Here is a 14,079-nt window from a genome sequence, read left to right as displayed (position 1 = left end):
AACTGAATTTGAACATTGTCTAGAAATATTCAAAGTTTTAAATTTAAGCAGAATACCACTACTGTTTGTTCATAGATGTCATATCAATATATTACCGTGGTATTCTTTCCTTTGGTAAATGTAGCCACAGGATCTTCCTTGAAATCTTCAATCCATTCGGGACTTCCCTTTTTTACTGCATCTATTGCTTTTTCAGCCTCCTCAACAATTCCTTTATATTCAACACTGATATTCCACCAGTATGGCTTCTCATCTTTAATTTTATATATATTTATAGGTTTTGCAACAAGCGAGGAAATGGATATCCCTTGATATCAACTTCAGTTATCTTATTTCAATGTAAGTATAAAACAGTCCTTGGCAAGTTAGTTATTATTATTAAAATTAAATTAAGAGAGTTGATATCAAGCGATATCCAATTTTCAAGAGTTCTTAAACAAAAAAGAATAAACCCACAATTACACATCATGTACTAGAAAGTGTATACAAAATATTTCTTGAAAATTGCAGATTAATTCTACAAGATTTTGATGGAAAACAAATAAACTGGATCAAATGTCAAGTTAATATTTTGATTTAACTTTTTTATCATAATCATTCTCTAATGACATTGCTGCTATTAATTGGTAAAAAAGTATCATATCTGTGGTTAATTGAGAAGGAACTTTGACCTACAAATTTGCAGTATTAAAAACTCTGTTATTAAAATTCACAGCATTTAAAAAATGTCTGTATAAAAAATTCCAACAGATGATCTATAATAAACTTCTTTAGAAATTTCATCTCTTTTTTCAAAATCTAGACAGCAGTAGTGAAAATTTTATAATTTCACAAAGATGAACCATTTACATTGATCAGTTCTAGTTGTAACTGACCAGAGAAGATATGTTATTGTTTAACATTTTCCCCAAAAAATCTGGTGCCCATAAACAAGGGAAAGGCAAACTTGAATAATTTGAGTAACTGCTAATTTTAGAGAACATTCATTTATCTTAAGTTTACATACAATATGCCTTTTAAAGTTTTATTAATAAAATGTATAATATTTGTGTCTTTAAATTCATACCTTTCAAGAAGAAACACGCCTCTTGTGTCTGATTTTTCAGTTTAAGAGCTTCCTTATAAGTTGAGTATACCCTGATAAAAAGAGAAAAAAAATAACTGTCATTATCCATAGCAATGCATGCAATTAAATGTATTAGTCACAATGACAATGATAATATGGCATGTTCATCCGAGACAGGGAATTAAATTTACTTTAAACAATGGAAGGTCCAGGACCTTTGGCTAAAAAGACTGAAAGGTCCTCCTTTATTCTTAGAAGGTCCAATTTAAATTGTACTTGAAAATTCAATTTATAAAAACAGATAAGGCTTACCCTTCCAAAGCACTCATCATGTCCTACTACATCAAACTCATGGTTTTTTTCTGAACTTCTAAAATAAATTCATAGTCAGAAAAGGCTTCCCCTTTTTCCCAGCACCATAAGCTGTGTTAAATAACACCTTGAAACTGTTTGAATTGCTCTGGTTAAATTGCTGCTTAAGAACACACTGGCCTAACTTTGTGTCAGATAACAGGTTGACTTTGTTTTCAAAATTGTGTTTGGCAAGATAGATGCTGGGAGGTACTTTCATGATTTTTTTATGTGGTCAAGTTTTAAGTGTTTTTATCCCCAAACCAGTGCACTTTCCCTTTCACTGTGTGTGGGATAATTGACCCAATACTTGCACCACATTAAACCAGTTGCCTCATTAAAATCAATCCAAGGACGCTTAAACTCCCATTGGGGCGAAAAATTATGTTCTCGCTTTTCCCTGTCATTATTTTTGGTCTTTAGTCAGATCCTGTCTTTTGGACTGTGTTTCATAAGTCACCCCCGCTGTATCACCCATTTCATCAGATTCTCTTGGAAGAGGTCACCCCAAAACAAAAAAAGACTCATACCTTTTACTAGTTATGTTTGTATAACATATACTCAAGTTTCCCTGTATCTTGTACGAGAATTAGTCACGTGACTACACATCAAATAGATTGTGAAGAATTTAAGCAAACACATAAGTTTCCTTTCAGTAATGTTACATATTTTACGATTATTTTTATACCAAGTTTATAGATTTTATCCAAAATGCTTTTGTAATTTTTTTTAACCTGCAAAATACGAAAGTCCAAAAGTACAGAGGAAAAGTAAACATTCTGAATAAATTGTTGACACAGAGATATGTCTTACCCGTATGTAAAATTGATAGTATAATGCAATTGTGGAAATTCAAAAGGCAACACTTCAACCTGTAATATGCAAGAGTTTCAAAGTCAATAGACCAAAACTAAGGAGTAAAACTAAAATATATCTCCAAGGAATTGAGTTATGACAATATTAATGCAACTGCTTACTTAATATCATTAACTTATTTATTACCGTTAGTGGTTCTCGTAAACTGACCTATCAGAAACTTCTATATGTACTTTATGGACAAGTTTTGAAGTCAATGGACCATGACTGAGGATGACGTGGCCAAATAACCTCCATGGAGAAGAGATTGCCAATGCTAATAAAAGTGCATACCAAATTTCTATGACCTACCATAAATGTTTCCTTAAAATTTACCTCATCACAAACTTTAACTTGTAAGCTATGGACAAGTTTGGAAGTCATTGCATCAGGACTGAGATGGCGTGACCAAATAACCTCCATGGAAAAGAGATGCTAATAAAAGTGCATACCAAACTTCACTGACCTACCACTGTGGTTCCCTTTAAACTGACCTTATATAAAATTTTAACAATTGTTGTTGAAGAAAATATTCCACCATCACAGGCCAGATGAAAACAGAAAACAAATTTGTCTATTAAGTCATTCTTTTTACAATTTCCTTTTCAACTTTTCTATAACCAGCATATCTCTGCATCTATTACTGAGGTTATGCAAAATAAATCAAGGGTCCCAGTTTACTTGTATTTCAATAAATTAGTTTTGGGGCTGTGCCGCTTTCAACGTATATTAGTTCCTCCTAACAGAAGTTCCCCTGGAAACTTTGTTATAAACAATGTCATAATATCTGTTCCTGCTGGAACAAATATTCTATACCCTTTTTTCCGTAAGGAACAAATACTGTAATATATGTTTCAATGGAAATATCATTACAGGATGTCTTCCACTTGGAAATTATATTATGAAGGAACTTATATTTCATGACACCTTCACATTATACATAATGACCTTACAACAAACAGAATCCCTCTCCTAAAGGAACTATAAGTTTTGTAAAATCTGATTTACGGAACAAAAGAAAATATCAACAAAAAAGAAGAATGTCCTAACAACAGAATGCACCATATATGATATAATAGATTTCTCACTCTGAATAGAAAACACTAGAGATATACACCCACTTTTTGTTGAATTCAGCAATAAAAAGGATATTAGCTTGAACCTAAAAAATCTTTTGTCCAAAGCAATCTTGAAAGGTGTGAATTAGTAAATACTGTACATCATTCAAATATATTGGTTGAATGATTGATTGATTGATTGTTGTTGTTTAACACCACTTTCAGCAGTACTTTTGGCTATATGGTGGCAGCCAGTTTTTATTAGTGGAGGAAGCCAGAGTACCCAGATAGAACCATCAACCTTCACAGGGAAACTGGCAATCCTAGTCAATGAGGATTTGAGTGGAACACACCTGCCAACAGTGGGATATCAAACTCACAACAACAGGCTAGTGATTATTGTTACTGAACTACTTAGACCACTTTGTCACCGAGCCCCCTCCCTCCCCCTCAAATCCAAAATATATGTGCATCTGATCAATCTACAATATACAAATAACAACTTACTGGTACACTCCCAGTCCAATCTTAAAGATGGAAGACTTTGGGTTCTTGCCAATGATCCTAAATCCTTCAATTATTCCTACTACACCTTGATATAGCTGATCACCCATTACTGGTAATTTGACATTGATCAATTCATCTAATTTCTACAATGGAATGCATTCTTCAGTTCTGATAATTAGTCACATCTCATTTACTGTCATAATAATTTTAGCTTATAGGTATGGACTGTATGCATTTACAAATTCATAAATACACAAACAAATTCACACGTTTTAAATTGCACTTTTACATACTTCAGCTGTGTGATATTTATGAACTTCCTGTCATGTTTATAAACTTTTTGTGTCCCATATCTCTGTTATATTAGGACCATCAAATGAGAAAAAAATCTTTTTTGATGACTCATCAATTTTTCCACCCAACAAATTTCTATACAAATCCTCTCTAAACCAAACTTAACACTAATATAAGGGTAGTTGATAAAAAAATAGTATGAACAAATTTCAATACTTAAAGGTCTAAAATAAGCATTCCGACTTTACAATATACTTACATTATAAAATGTCATAACATCCGTCTTGATGTCATTAAACAATTTCTCTACTCTGTGAACGAGACTCTTTACTGGTTTCAAGAATGCAGGTAGCTGACTTTCATCATACTTGCCTATAGCTTCAACTGCTTTTTTGGCTCTTGAACGAAGATCAGCAACCTACCGGCCAACAAAAAACAAAAAAGACTGAATCAAACTTTAAAAAATAGAGGTACATTCAAGTCTGTATTTAAATTATCTAGACAAAAATATAATTTGGACTTAAATTATAATCAGTTAAAATGGAAAGAATCATATTTAAAAATTAAGTGAACTCAGCATGTGCTTTGATCCTTAATAATGTCAATTAAAGTACAAATACATACATGGTTTCTTTGGCACCTGTTCATGGCTCCCTAAACTTCAAAATTGTGGATTCATTTATTTTCATGGGTACCAATTTTTGTGGATAGAGGAACAATTTTAATTCCTTGGATATTTGATGTCATTCAGGCTTTCAAATATGTGTACTTCCTTGAACATTTCAATTCATGGCTAACCTATACCAAGGAAATCCACGAAAATTGGTATACAACAGATAATAATGAATCCACTGTAAGTAGAAGCTTTCAGCATTTAAAAAATGTTTATTTTAGGATGCTTTTATAAACCTACAGTGCATGGATATAAATAATTTCAACCACATATACTTCATATAAAAACACATGGAATCATGAAGTCCCATATGTTTGAAAGGTTTTACAGATGTTAAAAAGTGCAAAAAAAAATAAAAGATGGAAAACCTTTTTGAGCATATGGGGCTTTATTATTTCATGCATTCCATTTGGAATCTACAAGGGTGTAATGGACTTGACAAAATTTAAGCTACTGAGGAGTGAAATCTTGAAATTTCTGGATAGCTGAGTGATTGTACATACAAACAACCAACATATACAAAGAGGTTATTCTTTTCTAAGCTGATACGTGTCATAATCTGTGTGAATTTATGGTTATATGTTGCAAAAAAATGTACCAGAGGCAAGCAGATGTACAATTTTCAAATTTTGTTTCCTTCCTTGTGGAAAATAAGAATAAGAGGACCAGCATATATAAACTGCTGTTCTTGTTGTTCGTATGGATAAGAGCAAGAACACATTAAATAAGTGAAAATATGTTAAAACATTCAAGACCAACTGTGTGTCAGAATATATAAGTATTGGGTAACAGGAAAATGTGACCAAAATTCATATATGGCCATTATGTGTTAGATTATATAAGTATTCTGTAAAAGGAAGTTGAGAATCTGCAACCACATTACACAGTATAGCATGTTCACATGAAGCCTAACAAATTTCAGGACGCTCTGATTTCTACCTCCTAAAAATATGCGACAGAAATTTCATGTGAGGGAAGGACAAGCATCAGTACATTCCTGGATAGTCATACTTTGACATAAAAGGTCACAATAGATAAACAGTTGTAATTTACAGTCATAATAACCATGTAGTATCAACAATAGAGACTATATTCGCTAATATTTAACCTTTTGTGGAAGTGATTCCAAAGCAGCTATAAAGTCATCTATAATGCCTTTAATTCCTTTTCCACTAATGATTTCTTTAAACAGGTCTACACCTGACTTTATACCATTGACAATATCTTTTATCACTTTATCAAATCTAAAAATCATTTCAATGAACTGTTTCCCATTTCCTTCCTGTAAAATATAAGGCAAACGCAAATATTTGTTATTGGTTTCCATATAGACGTATCCATAAATTTTCTTCCACATTTTTCAACAGTAATATAGAATTGAATCATAAACTAGAGGCTCCAAGGAACCTGCATCTCTCATGTGGTGTCTTTAGTGTTACAGTGACTTATGGCCCCGCCAATTTGGTGACTTAAGGGGTAATGCTAAAACATATTATCTGTAGTTACGTATGACACAATGTTTTTTTTTTAATATTTGGCAGAATGTAAATAATGTCACATCTTTGTATGTTATCTCGTTTGTGTAATATATAAATATGATTTACCCATAGATCCAACATTATGGAAAAAATAGTTTCAGATTTAAAATTTTGAAAAAAAAAAACATTTGAGATAGTCATATGAGAGTTGTTCCTTTCTTCAACTAACCCTCGTCACATCTTAATACTGACCTGAAATATGTTGAAATTGTATGATGTATCTCCTTTATAACACAGTTTGGCAACAAAAAATGGAATATTGATTCCAATCATTCCCACATGGACTATGGCATAGGCTTCATCATGTGCACTCACTTTAAAATGGCCACTCAATGGAGCTGTTCAAAATTTTATTACAAATGTTAAAATAAGAGCAAAATTGAGGTGTTTTTTTTAAGGTGGAAAAGGTGTAGAAGAGTAAGGAAATAAGGAAGTTCTTTTTTAGTTTTTTTGTTTATTTTTGACTTTTTTGCACAGGAAAATTTGTATGCATAAACAGTGAATAAATAGTAGATTTAAAATGGAACTAAAGGAGTATGTTTGATAAGGCCCCAATTTGGCCCCTATTTCTGGCTTAATTTTTAAATTAAGATTTAATGTCTTTTTCTACAATATAGCAATGATTTAAAAGGATAGGAAATATGTATTTTGTTTGAAAATTTATAGATCAGTGATTTTTATAAATAGCATTAATAGATCATGCAAATTTAAGGTTTTTGGGACTAGAAACACATGGGGCTTGTTTATTATTACAAATGAACTATTTGATGTAAATTTTTGGTTTGTCGAAACCGTACACTCCATGTTTTCTAGGCCTAATTGTGGCTAAAATCCAGATAATTATGTCAACTTTCATATACGTCTCTATTTTCTGCCTAATTGGTGTATAACTGACCCCTTTGTATGAAAAACTTTTCCTTTCCCTTTAATTTTTCACACATATATGCATCAACTTGAAACAATTTTCACCTTGAAATAATGGCCTTAATATTTGGGGCCAAAAAGGGCCCTTACCAAAACTACTCCTTATTAACTTCAAAGAAATGTCATTTTGTGAATACTTCATGAAAAATCAACAAAATTCTGACAATTGGCATACCTCAGTCTGTGTTAAAATAAACTGCAAAATAAAACTTTCTACCTTGAATACTTTACTAAGTTGGTATAATATCCATAAGTCTATTAAACAACCCACTTAAAAAGATAGAATAACTGTTTTTACCATTGCCAAATTTCCTCATATTAGTATAAATGCAAAATACTTACCAATTTTCAAATCAAGGTAATTTTCAATGACTATTCCAAAAGATGCACCAAGTTCTTTGGTTCCAACTTTTTTCTGCCAGTCTACACTAGGTGTAGATAGTTTGAACTCCAACCCATCCCAGAATCCTCTCTTGTGTCTTTGGTGACCTTGAAGCTCAATTATGTCTGATGCATAAGGATCAACTATGCTGCTCTCATTTACTGAACGTCTACAAAAGGACAAAAAAATCATATTATAATGAAACATTAGTTCATTTTGATTTGATAATGCACAAATTTTAGGGCATCAATTCCACGATTGATCGTTTGAAATTGTGTTGGCAAGAGCAGACTCCATGTGACTAATTTTAAGCGTATATTATAGTTAGGTTTTCTTTAAGATGCAATAGAATGTAGATGATAGTATTGTACCTCAAGATTGCAGACATATCTTTTTATTAGATAGTTGCAAATATCTGTTAACTAGCTGTGCCAATTTGTCGATTGTAAACTCAACTTGTGACCCATCAAATTGCCTACTGATGCCTGTAAATCTTCAAATACAAAACTGTTATTTTCTAATTGTATTACAATAGACGATATCTATACCTAGCTACTCTTGACTGAAAATTTTGACAGGAAATGACAACTGAACTTGAAAGGTAAACATGATTAAAGTTAACTTGGATTAAAAAACCATAAAGAATGAAGTATGGGTGATGTCAATTTCATCTTACAATATATTGTCACTCTCATAGATGAATCAGCAAAGCAAGTTATCTATTAAAAAGAGTTGTGGGGTATACATCAATGAATTAGATACCAATCAGATATCAATGATCACAACAAATCAACAACATCTACATGTCAACCAGTTTCTGAGGATTGATTGGCTGTCAACGGGCATGTCAAGGTAATGCTGAGGTTAAATGCTCTTCAACGTCGTATTTGATTTGGCATTTCAACTGTTTTGATTCGAGCGTCACTGGCGAGTCTAATGTAGACTAAAAGCACACATGACATACAAAGTTAAAAGCCTGGTATCTTTAATGAGTTTTTACAAGAATGATCCTCATAAAATTCATTCTTGAAAATTAAAACTAAATTCAGGGAATTTTCATAAATAACCAATGAATTGGTTGTTATATATGTTATATATAGTTAATTGGAGAACTTTTCATATCATAGATTTAAAAAGAAGATATAATTTGTAAAGAAAGATGAATCATATTCTATGACATTTTTGGTACCAAACTTGACCTTAAAGTACAAAAAAAGTACCTCATTTAATCATAGGCAGTTTCTACAATCCATAATAATAGAGCCGTTAAGACTGCTTTTAATAATAATATTGTATATACAATAAAACTGTGAAAATAGAAATTCACAGAAGCCTGTTCAAAGAGACAAATGCATGGAATGCAATACTTGTGAAATTTAAACATTCACATTAAAATGAAGATGTCTAAGTTCATACATGGACAAGGACAAATATGACCAGAAGAATGCTGACTCTAAATTGTACCTGATATTTAGAGGAGAAATCGTTTTGGATTTTGGATGTGCTTGATACAATAACAAGGCCTCATATCGAACATTTTCATCTTCATCGAATAAAGCTGTTTTCAGCATGGTATCAGCTGCCTGGAAATAAATATGTTAAACTATGCATTGATTCATGGAATTAGCAGGTAATGTTCAGTTAGTAATTTTACTTGAATAAAATGAACAATTAACATAATAACATAATGAAACACCACTTCATAGATATTTTCGACAATACCTGGAGATAAAACAAGATAGTAGAAGTGCACATGGTCTGTGGCAAGGTGAGCTAAAAAGTGGTCAATCTCAGCAAGCTTATAACAGTAATATTACTTTTAAAATAAACAAGTTTAATATTGCCCTCAATTTTTATTGAAGTGATGGCTTAATTGATTTGTTGTTCAACAATTATGTCTTGTATTTTTGACAGATAAACATCAATCGGCTATTAAATTTTTAGTGCATCACATATGAAACAAGATGAACATATTTTCTTTATTTTTCCGTTCAATTCACTCTAGTTACTGCATAAGATCATGTCTTACGGGACAGTATATGATGATCCTTTGGGAAATCTACTCTAAAGTACAGAGGCTGATATCACAGAGTAGAACAGCATGATTCTGTATCAACGTGCTAAGTACTTTAGCTTTTCAACCTACTTCTTGACCTGAATAATTCTGTAAGCTGCATAACTATAAATTCCTAAAACACCTGAATTACAGAATTGTACATAAACAATGAAAAGAGGCATCCATGAATACTTTCAACATTAGAAAATACCCTATATTTACCATCTCATGTTCATATTTTCTAAGAGCATTTAGTCCAGCTCGTTTTATCCATGGAGAATTTGTTGTATTGACATGAGAAACAATATAATCGTAGGAAGAGTCCATTCCAGCATTGCCCAATGTTTCCAGAAGAACAACATTCCAGTGATCATGTACTTCCTGCTGTTTTGTTGTTTGTGTGGCACGTTTTACTTTGTAGTTCCAAGGATCTGTGCAATGGATAAAAAAGTAATAACTTACATTTATATAAAAAAAAATTTGTTAAAAATAATGTCTTCTCATTCTCTCAACCATTTTACTTGGATCAATTATGACTTTTTTGTAATGATAAAGGATTTGAAAGCGGTACAAAAATTCTTTTTTTATATGCATAAATAAGGATGTAATGTGAAATAAAGGTGAAATCATAAGTGAAAACACATTTATGACAGTTAAGACTTCAAGAAGGATGGGATGGGACAAAAACATTACAAGCCCAGCAACATCAAGGTGTGCAGTATATGGCCTCTACTTTCATACGTGAATGAATGTTTTCTGAAATGGCCCCTTTGATCTGTACACAATCTGCTGGGTCTCCTTAAATAGCATGTAAGTTATTAGTCAGATAGTTCCCTTGAAGTTACTTCAGTGATGTTAGACATTTTCATTACTTTTTATGCACTTCATTATTTAGTGTTGTTTAAAAGACACAGGTTAACTGACCATAAGCAGGGAATCTATAAAACCGTATTGAATTAGCAGGGTCAAGATTACAGAAGACTGAAAGATAAAATTAACTTGATAGGGGAAATTCGCCTAATTGCGGACACCTTTTCAAATCCGGAAGTTTGGATACCGTCGAGGCCAATTGCGGACATACTGGTGGTTGCATTTGACAGGAGAGGATAGAGGGGTATCAAATGGACTATTTCCCATGTTTTCAGGTCTCCTCTCTTGATTTGTAGATTGCAAACTCTTAAAACCCGCGGAAATGCCGAGTAGCGTAAATGCGGACAGGGGGAGTTAAAATACGGACACCTTGTCGTCAAATTGCGGACACTTATTTTTAAACATTTCTTGCTATTCAAAACGCAGGTATTATGCATATATAACATTAGCTCTCATGAATACCCCTCAGGAATACCCTTTCAGTGCATCTTAAAGCATGTTTGAGAATGGTTTTCTCGCATTAACTGGTAATACATGTGGAAAGGTGAGAAAAAATAAGATTAAAAAAGTTCATTAAATATCCTATACCACACCAATTATTAAATGATATAAGATGGTACTGACAACTTCCATCGGGATATTGTCTTCCAAGATGCATGCGTGCATATATACGAGATATAGTTGTGATAACTTTCAATTTCAAATCGTATGGCATTCATTTGTAATGTGTTTTAATGTCCTAATCACTTACAAATCCGTAGCCCTCACCCACGAGCATAAGATGCCTTGAGGCGAGATTTTTTTATTTGCATTTTCCGATACTTATAAGATAATTTTATTAAGGCCCCGCCGAATGGCGGACGCCCTATAGTGATCAGTCTGTCCGTTTGTCCGTCCATAACAAATTGTGTCCGCTCTATATCTAGAGAACCGTTATGATTTCAAAGTTTATATTGACATGTATATTAACCAACACCAGAGGGTGTGTCATAATTTATGTACAACTTCCTAGGTCAAAGGTCAAGGTCAAAAACTTTGGTTTTAGTTGACAACCCCATGTCCTATGGTAAAAATCGTTTCCGCTCTATATCTTGAGAACCGTTATGCTTTCAAAGTTTATACTTGACATGTATATAAACCAACACCAGAGGGTGTGTCATAATTTATGTACAACTTCCTAGGTCAAAGGTCAAGGTCAAAAACTTTGGTTTCAGCTGACAACCCCATGTCCAATGATAAAGATACACATTTTTTACCACACATTATTCACAGCGGGGCCCACAGAGATGGCTCCCATCTCAATGATATCTAGTTTATCCTCGGGTTTCTATGTACTCTTTGACAAACATGATTTTTTTGCGGCCCATCCAACACCATGAACATCTGAAAACAGTTTATGGAATGGGTAAAAAGGCTTAATTTTTAAGAATTGTTAAATCAAAAATGGGAAAACGCAAGGTGTGAGGGAACATGCAAATTTTGTAAATTGGAATGTTAAAAAAAAAATAAGAATATGGAAAAATAGACACCAAAAATTTTAGGGAATTATGGAAAAGTCAGTATTATGTTTAGTTTTATATGTATTGTCTATCATTTGTTGTTTCTAATGTATTGGTCTTTTGTTGGGCAATGTATGACAAATATATGTTGAAGAACCTAGCCCGTAATTATAAATTATGTAATTCATTGACCGCTCCCGACATGTGTAACTTTAAAGCATAGTTTAGCGGCGATCGATGTCTTTCAAAATTACTGCACTTTTCTTGTATTCCTGGTGCTTTCGACTTGAGAACCGTCGTACACAAGCATCGCACAAGTTGGCACTCCGAGGCGGGTAGGGAGCAAAAAGGTGAACTTTGGTTTATTTTTATCAATAGTACCGCTTAAGTCGACGCTAGGGGCCGTCTTGACCTTGTAGGATATGAATGATTCGTTCATTGTTGAAGACCCTACTTCAACTGTCAAGATGAAGAACAGGAATAAAAGCCCTGTTCATTGATAACTTTTTATATTTTTCTATGTATTGTGTGCGATTTTGTCCCATGTACATTTACTCCATATCCTTTATTTTCTCTTATGAATACTGACCCATGTCACTCCTCAATGAAGGGTCTTGCTGGCTTAAGTCCAATATCTCGAAAATAAAAAGTAAAAAAAATGAAAGGGAGCTTCCCCTAATGTTACTAAGTGTTGTGCTAAAATTTCTTTTAAAATCTGTCGGAGTAAATTTGAGTTATCCTACGACATAGAAAGTCTAGACGGACGGATGAAAAGACGGGCAGAGTGATTACTATAATAGGGCACCCGCCAAAAGTCGACAGGCCATAATAAAGACGTAGTGCTGGAGATTGTGGTCACGCATGATGATACGCTATTGGCGTTCGTTACATTTCGTCACATACATGTATATACTTTTTTCTATATAATGCATGTTCTCTGACCAATAATGGCATCGGATTTTATCCGACTGGCGAAAGGATACCAGCGTGTGTAGAACATGCATACCTAGTTCTGTGCCTTAGATGAAATGTCTAAAACACAACAGGTTAACGATAGGTGCAAAGGATGATTAATTACTAACATTAATTCGTCCATGCAGGTAAAAAAAAAACAAACGTGAGGCATACGTCGTTCACATGAGAAAATTACCGAACCAAATATGGAAGATGCAGGTGATACAGTTTCACCCGAGGAGGAGGATGAGGACGAGGAAGAGCTTATCAAAACTTTTTAGATATTAAATAGGTTACATTTGAATTGTTATATGATTACAAAGCTTTTAGTTTATGATTATTTCATAACTAAAGAAAATAAGTTTTTGATTACCAAAGCAAATATTTAATGATTATGTGATTATGCTGGCAAAAATTTGGTGATTATGCGATTACTGGTATCTCCCCATGAGGGGCCTCGTTTGTTTTTCGATTTGCCACAGACGGATGGACAAACAGACAGACAGACGACTGGATGCACAAAGTCGTTACTGTTGGACGCTCACAAAAGTCTATGTATTAGTTACATTATTTCTATCATGATTTGAAAAAAAAGTTTTATGAAAACATTTCTTTCAAAAGAATATTCGTGATATCAATAAGTTCATTCTGCCTCTTCCGCAGTAAGAATGTCCAACTCTTTACCTCTTATACTTGATTTTCTAGCAATAAACACAATGCTGCTGAATTCATTTCCCTTATCCCTTTTCGCATAGTAGTGTTGATACATATTCATGTTTTGATAAACGTATTAATTTCATAAATAAATAGCCAATAACATCATTGTCAAATAGCCATTCGTCTACGAGACATTGTTGCAATTTCATTCGGGTGATTGTTTTCTGTACATTTTATTTCATTCCATTTGCTTTCGCAAAATGTCCTAAACATGTAGACATTCTGTAAAGAAAGAGAAATAGATTGGCTTGCCATCCCGGGGATGACGTTTACAGTTTTTGACCTATTGAAGATGTGTGCAAGTTGCCAACTGGAGTGGAAATCAGACTTGTAAA

The 14,079-nt window shown here is 33.1% G+C and overlaps 1 protein-coding gene across 1 annotated transcript in view; it reads right to left on the bottom strand.

Annotated features, from left to right (window-relative positions):
• The window catches only part of LOC127709615 (uncharacterized), a 164,652-nt gene that overhangs the window by 85,139 nt on the left and 65,434 nt on the right, over nucleotides 1–14,079 (bottom strand). The window contains exons 15-23 of the mRNA XM_052215219.1: nucleotides 9,927–10,135; nucleotides 9,113–9,231; nucleotides 7,609–7,817; nucleotides 6,535–6,680; nucleotides 5,913–6,086; nucleotides 4,391–4,549; nucleotides 3,838–3,980; nucleotides 1,067–1,137; nucleotides 96–253 (exon numbers count right to left, since the gene is read on the bottom strand). Coding sequence (XP_052071179.1) covers nucleotides 96–253; nucleotides 1,067–1,137; nucleotides 3,838–3,980; nucleotides 4,391–4,549; nucleotides 5,913–6,086; nucleotides 6,535–6,680; nucleotides 7,609–7,817; nucleotides 9,113–9,231; nucleotides 9,927–10,135 — 1,388 coding nt within the window. The remainder of the gene's footprint in view (nucleotides 1–95; nucleotides 254–1,066; nucleotides 1,138–3,837; nucleotides 3,981–4,390; nucleotides 4,550–5,912; nucleotides 6,087–6,534; nucleotides 6,681–7,608; nucleotides 7,818–9,112; nucleotides 9,232–9,926; nucleotides 10,136–14,079) is intronic.

Source organism: Mytilus californianus, unplaced genomic scaffold (assembly GCF_021869535.1).
Source record: "Mytilus californianus isolate M0D057914Y unplaced genomic scaffold, xbMytCali1.0.p SCAF_7, whole genome shotgun sequence".
Taxonomy (NCBI): Eukaryota; Metazoa; Mollusca; class Bivalvia; order Mytilida; family Mytilidae; genus Mytilus; species Mytilus californianus.
Note: the sequence above shows the minus strand (reverse complement) of the source record. Positions and strands in the feature narration are given on the sequence as shown.